Genomic DNA, 12,211 nt, shown 5'->3' with positions numbered 1-12,211 from the left:
AAGCTTATAGCTCCGCCTTAGCGTATATAAATTAAATCTATTTTAATTAACCTCGAGGTTTTTTTCTTAAATATCTACTTAGACTTTTTATTCTAAAAACGTTCTATTTAAAATATTCTTATTAAAAAAAAGCTATTTTACTCGAAATATTCTTAATAAAATAAAATTATTTTATTCGAAAAGTTCTTATTTATATAAGACGTTTTATTTAAAATATATTCTTATTAAAATAAGATATTTTACTCGAAAATATTTAATTTTAAAACTTATTTTCGACGTAATTATTACTCGAGTAACTCTCTAAAAAAATTAAAGTTTTTAATCTTTAATAAGAAATTTAAGTATTCTTAAATCTTTAATCTTTAATAGATTAAATATATTATTTTTAATTATAGCTAGTATCGCTTTAGAGTAATTAATTAAATTCTTTAGATTATAATTAATTTAAAATAAAAGTATAGATATTATTATTAGTAACTTAGTTAAAAAAGCTAATTCTAAGAATATCTACGCTAAATATATTAGAAGTAATCTCTATAGAGACTCTACGATATCTCTATAAAGACTTTATAAGATTTTATTTAAATTTAAATAGAGGCATTTAACTATTAAGCGTAGATACTATTATTAGTAACTTAGCTCTTATTAGTAATCTACTATTAAAAGTAGTCTTTACGAGAGCTTTACGACGTCTCTATAAGGGTCTTATAAGACTCTATTTAGATTTAAATAGAGGTATCTAACTATTAAGCGTAGATATTCTCGAAATTAACTTTTTAATTAAGTTATTAATAATAATATTTATACTTTATTTCGAGTTAGTTATAATTTAAAGAATTTAATTAATTATTTTAAAGTAATATTAATTATAATTAAGAATAATACGCTTAATCTATTAAAAGTCGAAAATTTAAAAATATTTAAATCTTCTATTAAAAATTAAAAATTTTAATTTTTTTAGAGAATCGCTTAGATAATAATTACGTCGAAGGCGAGTTTTAAAATTAAGTATTTTTAGATAAAACGTCTTATTTTAATAAGAATATATTTCGAGTAAAATATCTTATATAAATAAAAACTTTTCGAATAGAATAGTTTTATTTTATTAAGAATATTTCGAATAAAATAGTCTTTTTTTAATAAAGATATTTCGAATAGAACGCTCTAGAGTAAAAAGTCTAAGTAGATATTCGAGAAAGAAATCTTAAGGTCGGCTAAAATAGACTTAATTTATATACGCTAAGGCGGGGCTATAGACTCGAAATATAGTCTTATTTTTATATTATATATCGGTGCGAAGGCGGGCTAAAGGCCTTTCACTTGATAGCTCCGTGGGCAAAAACCTCAGTGGCAAAATTTCAAGCCCCGCAAAATGAGCGGGCATAAAGAAGTCTTCGGGGAGTGAACCCTGGAGTACAGGGCATGTTGTCCTTAAGATCGTGGATCTTTCGGGGAGTGAGTCCCCGGAACGCTGCGATTTTTGCACCATCTTCGGAGCTTGAGGACGAGCCCCCATAGGGGAGGCATTGTTAGGAGCAGCCCCTACGGGGTCCACGTCCCTACGGGGGCCCTACGGAGCCCTATTTAGGTCCAAATAGAGGTGTCTGACTGTCAAGCGCAGACACTATTGTTAGCAACTCAGCTAAAAAGCTGGTTCCGGGGGTGTCTGCGCTTGACAGTCAGATACCCCTATTTGAACCTATATAGGGCCTCGTAGCCTCGTAGGGACGTCGCAGGGCCTCCGTAGGGGCTGCTCCTAACAGTAGATTACTAATAAGAGCTTACTAAAGTTATTAAAATAGTCTAAGTATTAGATTATTAATCTATTATATCGAGATATTAATATATAATAGAAGATTATATTCTAAATCGAGTTACGTTTTCGTTTTCTTAAAAGTAAGTATAATAGTTTATTAGTAATATCGTCGCTTAATAGAGATCTTTTATAGACTAAAGATTTATCTTTATTTATTATTTTAAGACGTTTAATATCTATAGCTTTTACGTTTATTTAAAGCTATATTTTATTATAATTCTAATAGTTATTATTTATACGTTAAAGTGTTATTTTCTTTTAGAGATTAAGTTTATATAGAGGAATATAATATAATATTAATAAATATAAATCTTATTTTTAAAGATATAATAGCGTCTAGATTTCTCTTTAAAGACTTTATTAAGTTTATTAAATATATTAAACTTCTAAAATATCGTAATATCTACTATCTTTTCTTTAAAAGAATTAAAGCTAATATTAATAAGATCGTTTAAATAAGTAATTATTATTTAAGCTATATTATAAGACTTCTTATAAGTAAAGTAAAAGAACTTCTCCCTCTACTTTAATCGTATAATTTTTCGAAAAGTTTTATTAATAAAAGTTTAAATAGTATTTCGCTTATAATATCTATTAAGTCGCTTAACGATTTAAGCGTATTAACGAATTTGATTATAAATAAGTAAGAGATATTAATAAAGAATAGAATTATAACGTTTTTATAAATATTTAAATATATTATTTAATATAATAGATAAATAGCTTTCTAAGCGTTTAAAGAATTATATAAATTTAAAGAGTAATTATAATTATAAAAGCTTACTTAATAGTAGATATAAAGCGAATTCTAAATTAAGTTATACTCGCTTCTAATACTCTATACTTTCTAGATTAAAATAATTAATTAAAAGATATATTTTCTCTTTCGTAAAACATATAATTCTTTATAATTGTTTTGATATTTATTTATTAAGATTAAATTTAAATTAATTATATTTTATTAAGAATATATATCTATAGCGTAGTATAGTAGCGATAATAGTTTAAAAACTTAATAATAATACTAGAAAGGCTATAGTAATAATATCTCTCTTATTAAAAGTGTTTATAATATATAAATATAAAATAAAATAAAAAGGTTAGATAAAGTTAGTAGGAAATTAAAATTATAATAGATTTAATTAGATCGCGATCGCGCTAAAGTCTAAGATATTATCTAGTTAAATTAACGGCCGTCGAATAGAGCTAATTCCGCTTTAAATTATTCTTTTAAAATTCGTTATTAAATCTATCTAGATTTTTATAAAAAAATTAATAAAAAAAAAAAAAAAATTTTTTATTTTTTTTTTTTTTTTTAATTTTTAAATTTATAATTTTAATTTAAATTTTTTTTTTTTTTTATAAAAAAAAAAAAAAAAAAAAATAAAAAATTTTTTTTTTTTTTTTTTTTTTTTTTTTTTTTTTTTTTATATTTTTATTTTTTTTTTTTTTTTTTTTTTTTTTTTTTTTTTTTTTTTTTTTTTTTTTTTTTTTTTTTTTTTTTTTTTTTTTTTTAATTATTTTATTTTTATTTTTTATTAAAAAAAAAAAAAAAAAAAAAAAAAAAAAAAAAAAATTTTAATTTTTTTTTTTTTTTTTATTTTTTTTTTTTATTTTATTTTTTAATTTTTTTTTTTTTTTTTTTATTTTAATTTTTTTTTTTAAAAAAAAGGTTTTTTTTTTTTTTTTTTTTAGTTTTTTTTTTTTTTTTTTAAAAAAAATAAAAAATAAAAAAAAAAAAAATTTTTTATTTTAAATAAATTTGATATAGGTGGTTTTTTCTTTTATAGCTTTTACTATTACTTATTTAAATAGCTACTATACCTTCAAAAAAAAAAAAAAAAGAAGAGGAGAGAGAAAAAAAAAGAGATTTGATTTTCACGAATAAGTTAGATCTACTAAGATAAATTTTTTTTTTAAATTTTTTTTTTTTTTTTTTTTTTTTTTTTTTTTTTTTTTTTTTTTTTTTTTTTTTAAGATTTACTATTATTCGCTTTACTAAGAACTTCGTCGTAGTCTTTATTATAATATCTTCGTAGTAAGATATCTAGTAAGATGAAAGAGATACGATTTTTACGCGTTAATAGATCGATAAGATCTAAAAAATAATAATTTAGATTTCTCGATATAGAAGCTTACTAGGTGTGAATAGAAGTCTAAATATCGAGATTTACCCGACTATTAAAGACTTCTTACCACTATTATATTAAAATAATTAGATATTCTTCTTAATAGTTTATATTATATAATAAATATATCTTATACGCCTTCGCGTAATTCTTCTCTAACTAATTATAAAGCTATTACGCGTCGTAAGATTAAATTCTTTAAGACTATAAACTTTCGAGCTTCGAATTAATTAGTTAAAGATATCTATTATAATAAAAATATTAAGTTTAATATAGACTATATATAGCTATAAAGACGAAAACTATAGAGATTCTCTAGTACTAGATATTTTAAAAAGTATCGTTTTAAATATACTTCGAAGATTATAATTAAAACTCTTAAGAAAATAATTATTTTAGTCGAGAATTCTATACGCCGAGTTTTTATCTAATTAAAATATTTTAAAGTTAATATAAGCGAATAAATACTTTAACGATTATTATAAGCTCGAATTAATAACGCTTAGCTATATAAATATATTTAGATTAAGATAATTAGCGAGCTAAATCTAAAAGAATATCGAAAATATAATATACGATATCTCGAATAGATAGTAAACGATCTTTAATAATACGTAGTATTTACGAATAAGGCTTATTATTCTTATAATATAATCTCTTAGAATCGTATATTATATAAACGAGGTACTCGCTATAACGTTAAGAATCTTTAAAAACTATCGAATCTCGAATTATACTTCGTCTATATCTCGAGAAGTATCTTTTAGTATTATAAAGAGATTATTAAAATTAGTATAGATGCGATATTAGTATAAGTAAGATAGAATAGAATAATAAGACTATCGAACTATATAGATGAAAAGAAGATATAATATAGTAGAAGATATCTTCGTTAAGGCTCGCTAGTTATAGAGCTAAGTAATATATTAAGAGTACGCTTATAATACTACCCCTCTCTCTTAATAGTTATGGCCCCCATAGCTAATAGATCGAAGATATACGTCTATTGCTTATCCTATGTCTTTAAACATTCATAGTCCGTATAGGTCTCGATTGAAGACGATTTGCCGAGGTGTGATGGTAGTAGTCGAATATCGGATGATTTTAATTCGTTTAAAAATATTATATTCGAGATATTACTAAGTCGTATACTGGTCTTAACTATATTATATCTATATTATTCTTTAGAGATTCTAAAGATATAGCTATATCTCGCCTACGTATTAATAAGATTCTTTATTTTCTTCTCTAGTCTTCTTACTATAGTTCTTCGATAGAATTAAAGAAAATTTAACGTATACTTATATTATAAATCCCCTCTAATACCTATTAGCAGTCTAGCCTAGAAGCTTTACTATAGATTTATTCTATATCTCCTATACTCTTATTATTAAGTTTATTTATTTTATTCTTTATCTTAACTCATTACTAATTCGTAGATTTAATAAGAAGATAGAAAAAAAATTAAATGTATTAAATGTTATTTGATAGTAGGCTTACTATATATATTATCGATATACTTAATAAAGAGATCGAACGTAATCGTATTATCGAGTTTATTTCCGTCGCTATTATAGTAAGCTTATTATAAGTATATTATCGATATACTTAATAAAGAGATCGAACGTTTACTATTATTATAGTAGACTTATTATAAGTATATTATCGATATACTTAGTAAAGAGATCGAACGTTTACTACTCTTATAGTAGGCTTATTATATATAAGATTTATAATAATTTCTTTCTATTATTAATTCGCTAGTCGTACGAATAGTTTCTATATCTTATTTATCCCTCGCCTATAGTTTTAGCGAGTTCGATTCGCTATAAAATCGAGTTACTTATCTAGTAGACTTTTCTAGAAATACGATAACTTAACTTAATTTCTTGCTAAAGCTCTTACTAGCGCGTTTCTTTAAATTCGTTCGCTAATTCGAATAAAAGGGGGTAGATCTTTAATAGCTGTTTAGTTACTCTACTATCCTCGAGTATATAATTAGAAACTCAGTTATATACTTATATAAGTTTCTCTTCGTCGAGTATATAAAGAAGTCTTATTATAATATTAGAACTAGTATAAATACGATATTAATATAAGTGAGATAGAATAAAATAATAAGACTATCGAACTATATAGGTGGAAAGAAGATATAATATAGTAGAGAATATCTTCGCTAAGGCTCGCTAGTTATAGAGCTAAGTAATATATTAAGAATACGCTTATAATAGAGATTACTATCTACTATAACGAGAATAACTTCTTAGCTATAAAGATTTCGAAGTCTTATAAGCTTATAAGACGTTCTAAATATAAAATTACTTTAGAATACGAGTAACGTATTAAAGACTAAAAAGAATCGCTATTATACGATCTCGAGATTAAAGAATTTAATAACTTAATAACTTAAGAATACTACGTTAATAAGCTTCTATTAAATTATATCGAAAAGATATATTACTTACGTATATAATTTAATCGAGATATCTTAATAGAGAATAATAATAGAAGTTATAGTAAGAAATCTAAATTAGTCGAACGAGCTAATTAACTACGTAAGATTAATTAAGTTAAAATACTTAAATATTCGATCTAATTATATAACTTAAATTCGAAAGAGAATATTTGAAATATATATAAGATTAGAGTTTATCGCCGAGAACGTCGAAATAAGACGGAGTTACTATAAATCATTTTCGAGAAATTTAAGAAGATTTCTATATACGAGATTCGAGCTCGTATCGCTGAAATATCTTAACGATATCGATAGCTAGTAGAAATAGATAATAGACGTATTAAATCGATATTATAATGATATAATAAAGGAATATATATAGTAGATTCTTAGTTTTCTTTAAAAAGGGGGGGGGGGGGGGGGGAAACTCGGGGGTTGGGGGGTTTTTCCCCCCCTGGGGGCTTTTTATAAAAAAAAAAAAAAAGGTTTTTTTTCTTTTTTTTTGGGGGGTTTTTAAAAATTTTGGGGAGAAGTAGGGATTTGAGGTTTTGATTGGGCTTATTGGATTTAAGATTCCGCATTTCCTAGTATTGTGCGTTTCCTCATGAAACTAAGTAGACGTCTTCAATGGGTTTTGGACACTGGTAACAGAAGATGACGAATTAATCAAGTCGGTCCGAAATTTACGTACGCAGATCGTGCATCGTTTACTGGAATTGGGGTTCGACATTTCAAAGTCAGCACTTGCAAAGTGTAAGCACAGCGCGCTTTCCTGATCGGGCAGGTGCTTGGCAATCGCGAGATACGATCGATGTGATCGCTGCAGGAACGGAAAACCTGCATGCTTGGGCAAGAAACCCCGCAGATTTAGTGAGGGGATAGCCGATTGCGTGATAGTAGGACCATCGCTTTTTAGGAGGATTCAGATCTTGACCATACCTCGAGGCGATGGCGTACCGCATTTTAGGAAAACTCCTATCGTGAAGCTACTTCGAGATGATGTTTTACTCGTCTCGGAACAATAGATCCCCCTGACAGTCGTTTGAGCTCTGTGAAGTGTCACCACCATGGATCCACTAAGCTTGAGTGCCAGCATCATCGCCGTGCTACAGCTTACTGGAATGTTACTGTCGTACATAAATGATGTGCAGAATGCGACGAAAGATCAAGCACAATTAGCAGTAGAGGTCTCAAACATCTACAGTCTCCTCATATCTCTCAGGTTTCGGGTAGAGCAGTCTAAACTGTCACGATCCGTGGTTCACGGCTGTACGCAGCCTGGGAATAGAAGATGGACCTCTTGAACAGATAAGGAGGGCTCTACAGCGATTAGTACCAGAGGTTGAACCATCCCGCGGCATGAAGAAGCTAGGAAAGCAGCTTATGTGGAAGTTTGAGAAGTCTGAGATGGGTGATATTCTGGACCAAATCGAACGAATCAAAACACTTGTCAGCATTGCTCTCACCGATGACCTTTTCAGTCTTTCCCAAGCCATGAAACAAGAGCTCAGTGCCATAGGTAAAAGAATTTCTGGGATCAATAATGGAGTCATAGCACTTCATGACCGTCAGCAGAGAATAAGCGAGGGTGTTTCGGATATTAGTGTTGGTGTGACTTTCCTCAATCTAGGACAGCAAGAGGAGGAGCGTCGCAAGATTGAAGAAATGGCTGTCTCCAATAAACTTCAAGTCTAGACAACAAGAGATCTTGAAAGGTGCGGAACCTGGCACCCGCCAATGGCTCTTCAATTCCGAGAAGTTCCGAAATTGGATCGACGCAGGTCGAGGTAGTCTATGGTGTCCTGGGATACCTGGTGCGGGCAAGACAGTTACCTCGTCACTCATCATCGATCACTTGCAATCAAAATACCAAACAGGAGATGTTGCAGTGCTTTGCCTGTTGTGCAACTACAGAGATCGAGCGGCCCAAAGTGCAGAAACTTTCATGGCGAATTTGTTGAAGCAAGCCATACAACAGAAACGGATCCTCTCACCGGAGCTCAAAACCATGTACGATGAGCGCGATCAGGGTCGGCCAAATTTTACCAAATTAGCAGAGTTGTTCAGTCACGAAAGTAGTTACTTTTCCAAGGTGTTCGTCCTGATAGATGCTCTGGATGAGACTTCAGAGCATGAAGACATTAGAAGGCTTCTGCTATCGGAGCTTCAAAGACTACCGATAAATCTGCTGGTAACGTCACGGTACGAAAAGTCGATCGAGCAACGGCTCGAGAAAGCCGAGCGTCTGGATATATGGGCCATGGCTGCGGATGTTCAAACCTACGTAAAAGCTCGAATCCCATCTGAAACCTTACTCGCACGGCATATCCAAGCAGATCCAAGCTTGGAGAAGACTATTGTGGATAAGATAGTGGAAAAGTCGCAAGGGATGTATGTTTTCCGTCCCACTCACCCTTGGATTCACGTTGGTACATTCTCGATCGTTGCTAAGACCTTCACATTTGCCTGTAAAGACCTTGCATTTTCCTCAATTGTGTTTGCAGATGACTGCTTTTGGACCTGATCAATAGATCTATTTGACTAGCATCTAGCTGTTCCCGAACAGAGCTTGCTGCTAGATTGTTGATATATCGAGATGTCTCTCACCATCTGTCAAGGCTTCTCTGCGGTCACAAAGTTAACTTTTTTCCAGGTTCATTATGGCTAGATTCCACATGGATTCCCTTGTGACTAAGACCAAGCGTAAAGATGTTCGCAAAGCCCTGGAAAGCCTGCCACCAGAACTGGATGGGATATATGAGCAGACGATTGAACGGATTGAAGGCCAAGGCAAGGATTACTCAGAACTGGCCAAACGAGTCTTCCTCTGGGTCGCAAATGCCCATCGGCCACTGTCGCCGGTCGAGCTGCAACACGCGGTTGCTGTCCAGCCTGGTATGACCGAGCTAGACGACGAAGATCTAGACGACCAAGACCTGTTGGTCTCAGTCTGCGCCGGTCTTGTAGTTCTGGATGCAGAGACTCATACACTTCGCTTCACCCGTAAGTACCATCGTCGCTCATACTTTCCTTCGCGACACAAGGCTTGTTTGTTTGGCGCTGGTGCGTGTAACCCGCTAGCCTGTCACGATTTCGAAGACAGAGTAGCGATTTGCGTATCCTATGACCACCAGGTCCGGAGGTATAATTCAGTCGGGCGTTGATCATTTAGATTGGATCAAAATTAGGGCTGCTAACAGGTCTTTTCGCAAATACAAAGCTCTGTGTGATGATTGCTAATCAACCGTACTATCAGATTACACCACGCAGGAGTACTTCGACCGCAAAGGAGAGAGCCTTTTCGGGGATGCCCACGCTCACATCGCAACGACCTGTGTAACATATCTGGATTTTGTAGACTCGCCCTTGGACGATGACGGGTTACAAATAGCCGGCCATGGTCCTTTTGTCAAACTCAGAGAACTGTCCAGTCACTACCGCCTGATGCGCTACGCAAGCACAGAATGGGCAGATCATGCTCGAAGAACAGCAAATGCACTTGCTGTAGATACAGTGATAAATTTCTTGAATAAACCAAACCACGTGATTATAGATGATAGTCTCGAATACCGTGGCAATATCTCCGAGAACAATCCTAGTGATGATCTATCGCTTCGACCTTCAGCTCTACACATAGCCGCCATATATGGATTACAATACGTGGCGCAAGAACTACTCGATGAGGGCGCTCCACCAGAATGTCGCGACTTCTATGGACGAAGCCCTTTGTATTTCGCGGCCATGTTTGGTGAACCGCGCATTGTGGAAATGCTGGTAGCGAGAGATGACGTCAATATCAATACTCAAACGAATCTGCCTTGGTCATGGACACCTCTAATTGTGGCAGTATCTCACAACCGATTGGAGATCGTACGAGCCCTGCTGCAAGGCGGAGCTGATGTGAGCCTTCGTTCAAAGGATGGTACAGCATTGACTCTCGCGATCCGGAACGGGGATGTAGCCAGTACCAAGCTTTTGCTTGAAGCTGGAGCCAGCCCTGATACTCGAGATGAGAACAACAATCCTATGATATTCATGGTATTTCAAGGGGCCAACTTTTGGTCGGGTACAGACGGGATGTCTCCCTCAGTACTACTCATGGAGCTCCTGCAAAAACACGGGTCTGATCTCAAAGCCAAAGACAAATCACAAAGGACCCTTCTGCACATGGCAGCCGAGCAAGGCGATTTCAAAGCTGCACAAGTGCTACTTGCTAAAGGCCTTGATCGCAAAGCTGTCGACCTCGACGGTCAAACGCCACTGGATAAAGCTCTCGGCTGCAGACCACCGACTTATATCCATAAAACTGCTCACTATAAATTCGAGGCATGGCGTGCTACCATCGTGGAATTACTATCCGAAAAGGAGTCAGGGGTTGATAGTACTGACGGTTCTGGTGACGCCCCAACAGCGAGCTCGCAATGAGCACGATGGATACCTGGCCAAGATTCCTACCCTGAGAGAATGGAGGGTGAAGATCACACCACCTCTGAAGGTTCAAGCGAGCCAAAGGAGGAGCCCGAGCTTTCGCGGATACCAGAATCTCGTCAGCCCCCTCTCCACAATATAGAAATACTACAGTGACTCGATCTGAGCCTTTCGAACTGAAGTGGTATAATTCTATGAGAGGTACATACGGAGCATGGTTTCTTGTACACGGTTTCATGAGTGGCTTGGTGAAATTAACACTCTTTATTTTTCCCTGTATGAGAGATACACACGAGTTTGCCACAGCTGACCTAGAACGACCTAATGCTAATGCAAGATTTCTGCTGTTTTGAGTGCTATCTATCCAAAACTTCTACCCCGTTCTTTCCGCATGCAGTCTTTACTACACTAGAAAAGAAGAGGTGAAGCCTGGACTTGGTGCTCTTGTACCCGTATCGCTGCTGCGGTCGTTGTGGAAAAGAGCTTCGAATGAGCACTTCCGGCTCATGTTTGAATGTCCAGAGGTCTACCAGCACTGCGGTATTATGCTGGGAAATCCATTGCATGTTCCTGTTTTCTCGGCGCGATAGCTGTGGCTTTCGTTTGCCCTTTTGTTTTGTACATTGCGCGAAGCCATTCACTGATCCATGGAACAGCACCTTGAATGCCCTACGCCAAGTAAGGAACTATTGAAGGGAAGGTAAAGAATGGCATAATGACCCTGTCCGGGGTGTCAACCAGGGTTGTGGTGCGACATGCGCATTCAAAGTGACACGTCACTCGAAGTCAAAGGTACACTTGTCAGTCTCTAGCGAAGATCACTCATCCCCGGAAAACACCAGTACGAACATGCCGCACCACCTCACCAAACTCCCCTACTCGTATCCGCATTCGCTACTTTTCCACCTCATACCACTATTGCCCGAGGCCTCATCTCGCTCTCAGCCTAAGCATAAGACTCACACGCGCTCATCATCATGATCATACCATCTAGCCGTCTTACATCCACCTGGCCGTCGAGAAGTCCAACTGCGCCATACAAGACGAAATCAGATTCTGGAGGCACACAGTTTAGTTCGCGCCCTCTCAACCATTTCCCCGATCTTCATAGTCCGCCACTGAGATACTCCCGAGTCAAGACCCACTCGCAGCTCGGAGACATCATACTGAGCCAATTATACCGCCGCAAGCGACGTATGCTCCGACGGTTTTGCAGCCAAAACGGTACCAAGAAGCGCGAAAATAAATTGCCCCGGCGGCAATCGGGATAGTCACCACTCATCAACCGGGCAACCCATGCCCAGCCACGCGAACTCTTGGCTGAAGCGCCATCATTGGCGTTGCAATATGCACATGGAGCGAGTATCTTTGCATGCGCACGTC

General features: G+C 34.3%; 3 protein-coding genes across 3 annotated transcripts; all 3 read left to right on the top strand.

Annotated features, from left to right (window-relative positions):
* Window positions 1-7,467: 7,467 nt before the first annotated feature.
* HO173_005994 (uncharacterized protein) lies at window positions 7,468-7,704 on the top strand (the record flags this gene model as incomplete). Its single annotated transcript, XM_037307906.1, has 1 exon — window positions 7,468-7,704. The coding sequence occupies one exon, from the start codon at window positions 7,468-7,470 to the stop codon at window positions 7,702-7,704; it is 237 nt and encodes a 78-aa protein (XP_037165166.1).
* A 55-nt stretch (window positions 7,705-7,759) lies between these two features.
* HO173_005993 (uncharacterized protein) lies at window positions 7,760-8,095 on the top strand (the record flags this gene model as incomplete). Its single annotated transcript, XM_037307905.1, has 1 exon — window positions 7,760-8,095. One exon carries the CDS (start codon window positions 7,760-7,762, stop codon window positions 8,093-8,095), a length of 336 nt encoding a protein of 111 aa, XP_037165165.1.
* A 313-nt stretch (window positions 8,096-8,408) lies between these two features.
* On the top strand, window positions 8,409-10,825 carry HO173_005992 (uncharacterized protein; the record flags this gene model as incomplete). The annotated part of the gene is made up of 3 exons (XM_037307904.1): window positions 8,409-8,791; window positions 9,054-9,403; window positions 9,657-10,825. The coding sequence occupies 3 exons, from the start codon at window positions 8,409-8,411 to the stop codon at window positions 10,823-10,825; spliced, it is 1,902 nt and encodes a 633-aa protein (XP_037165164.1).
* Window positions 10,826-12,211: the final 1,386 nt, after the last annotated feature.

This window comes from Letharia columbiana (assembly GCF_014066305.1).
Source record: "Letharia columbiana isolate WasteWater2 chromosome Unknown Sc0000017_s0, whole genome shotgun sequence".
NCBI lineage: Eukaryota > Fungi > Ascomycota > Lecanoromycetes > Lecanorales > Parmeliaceae > Letharia > Letharia columbiana.
Note: the sequence above shows the minus strand (reverse complement) of the source record. Positions and strands in the feature narration are given on the sequence as shown.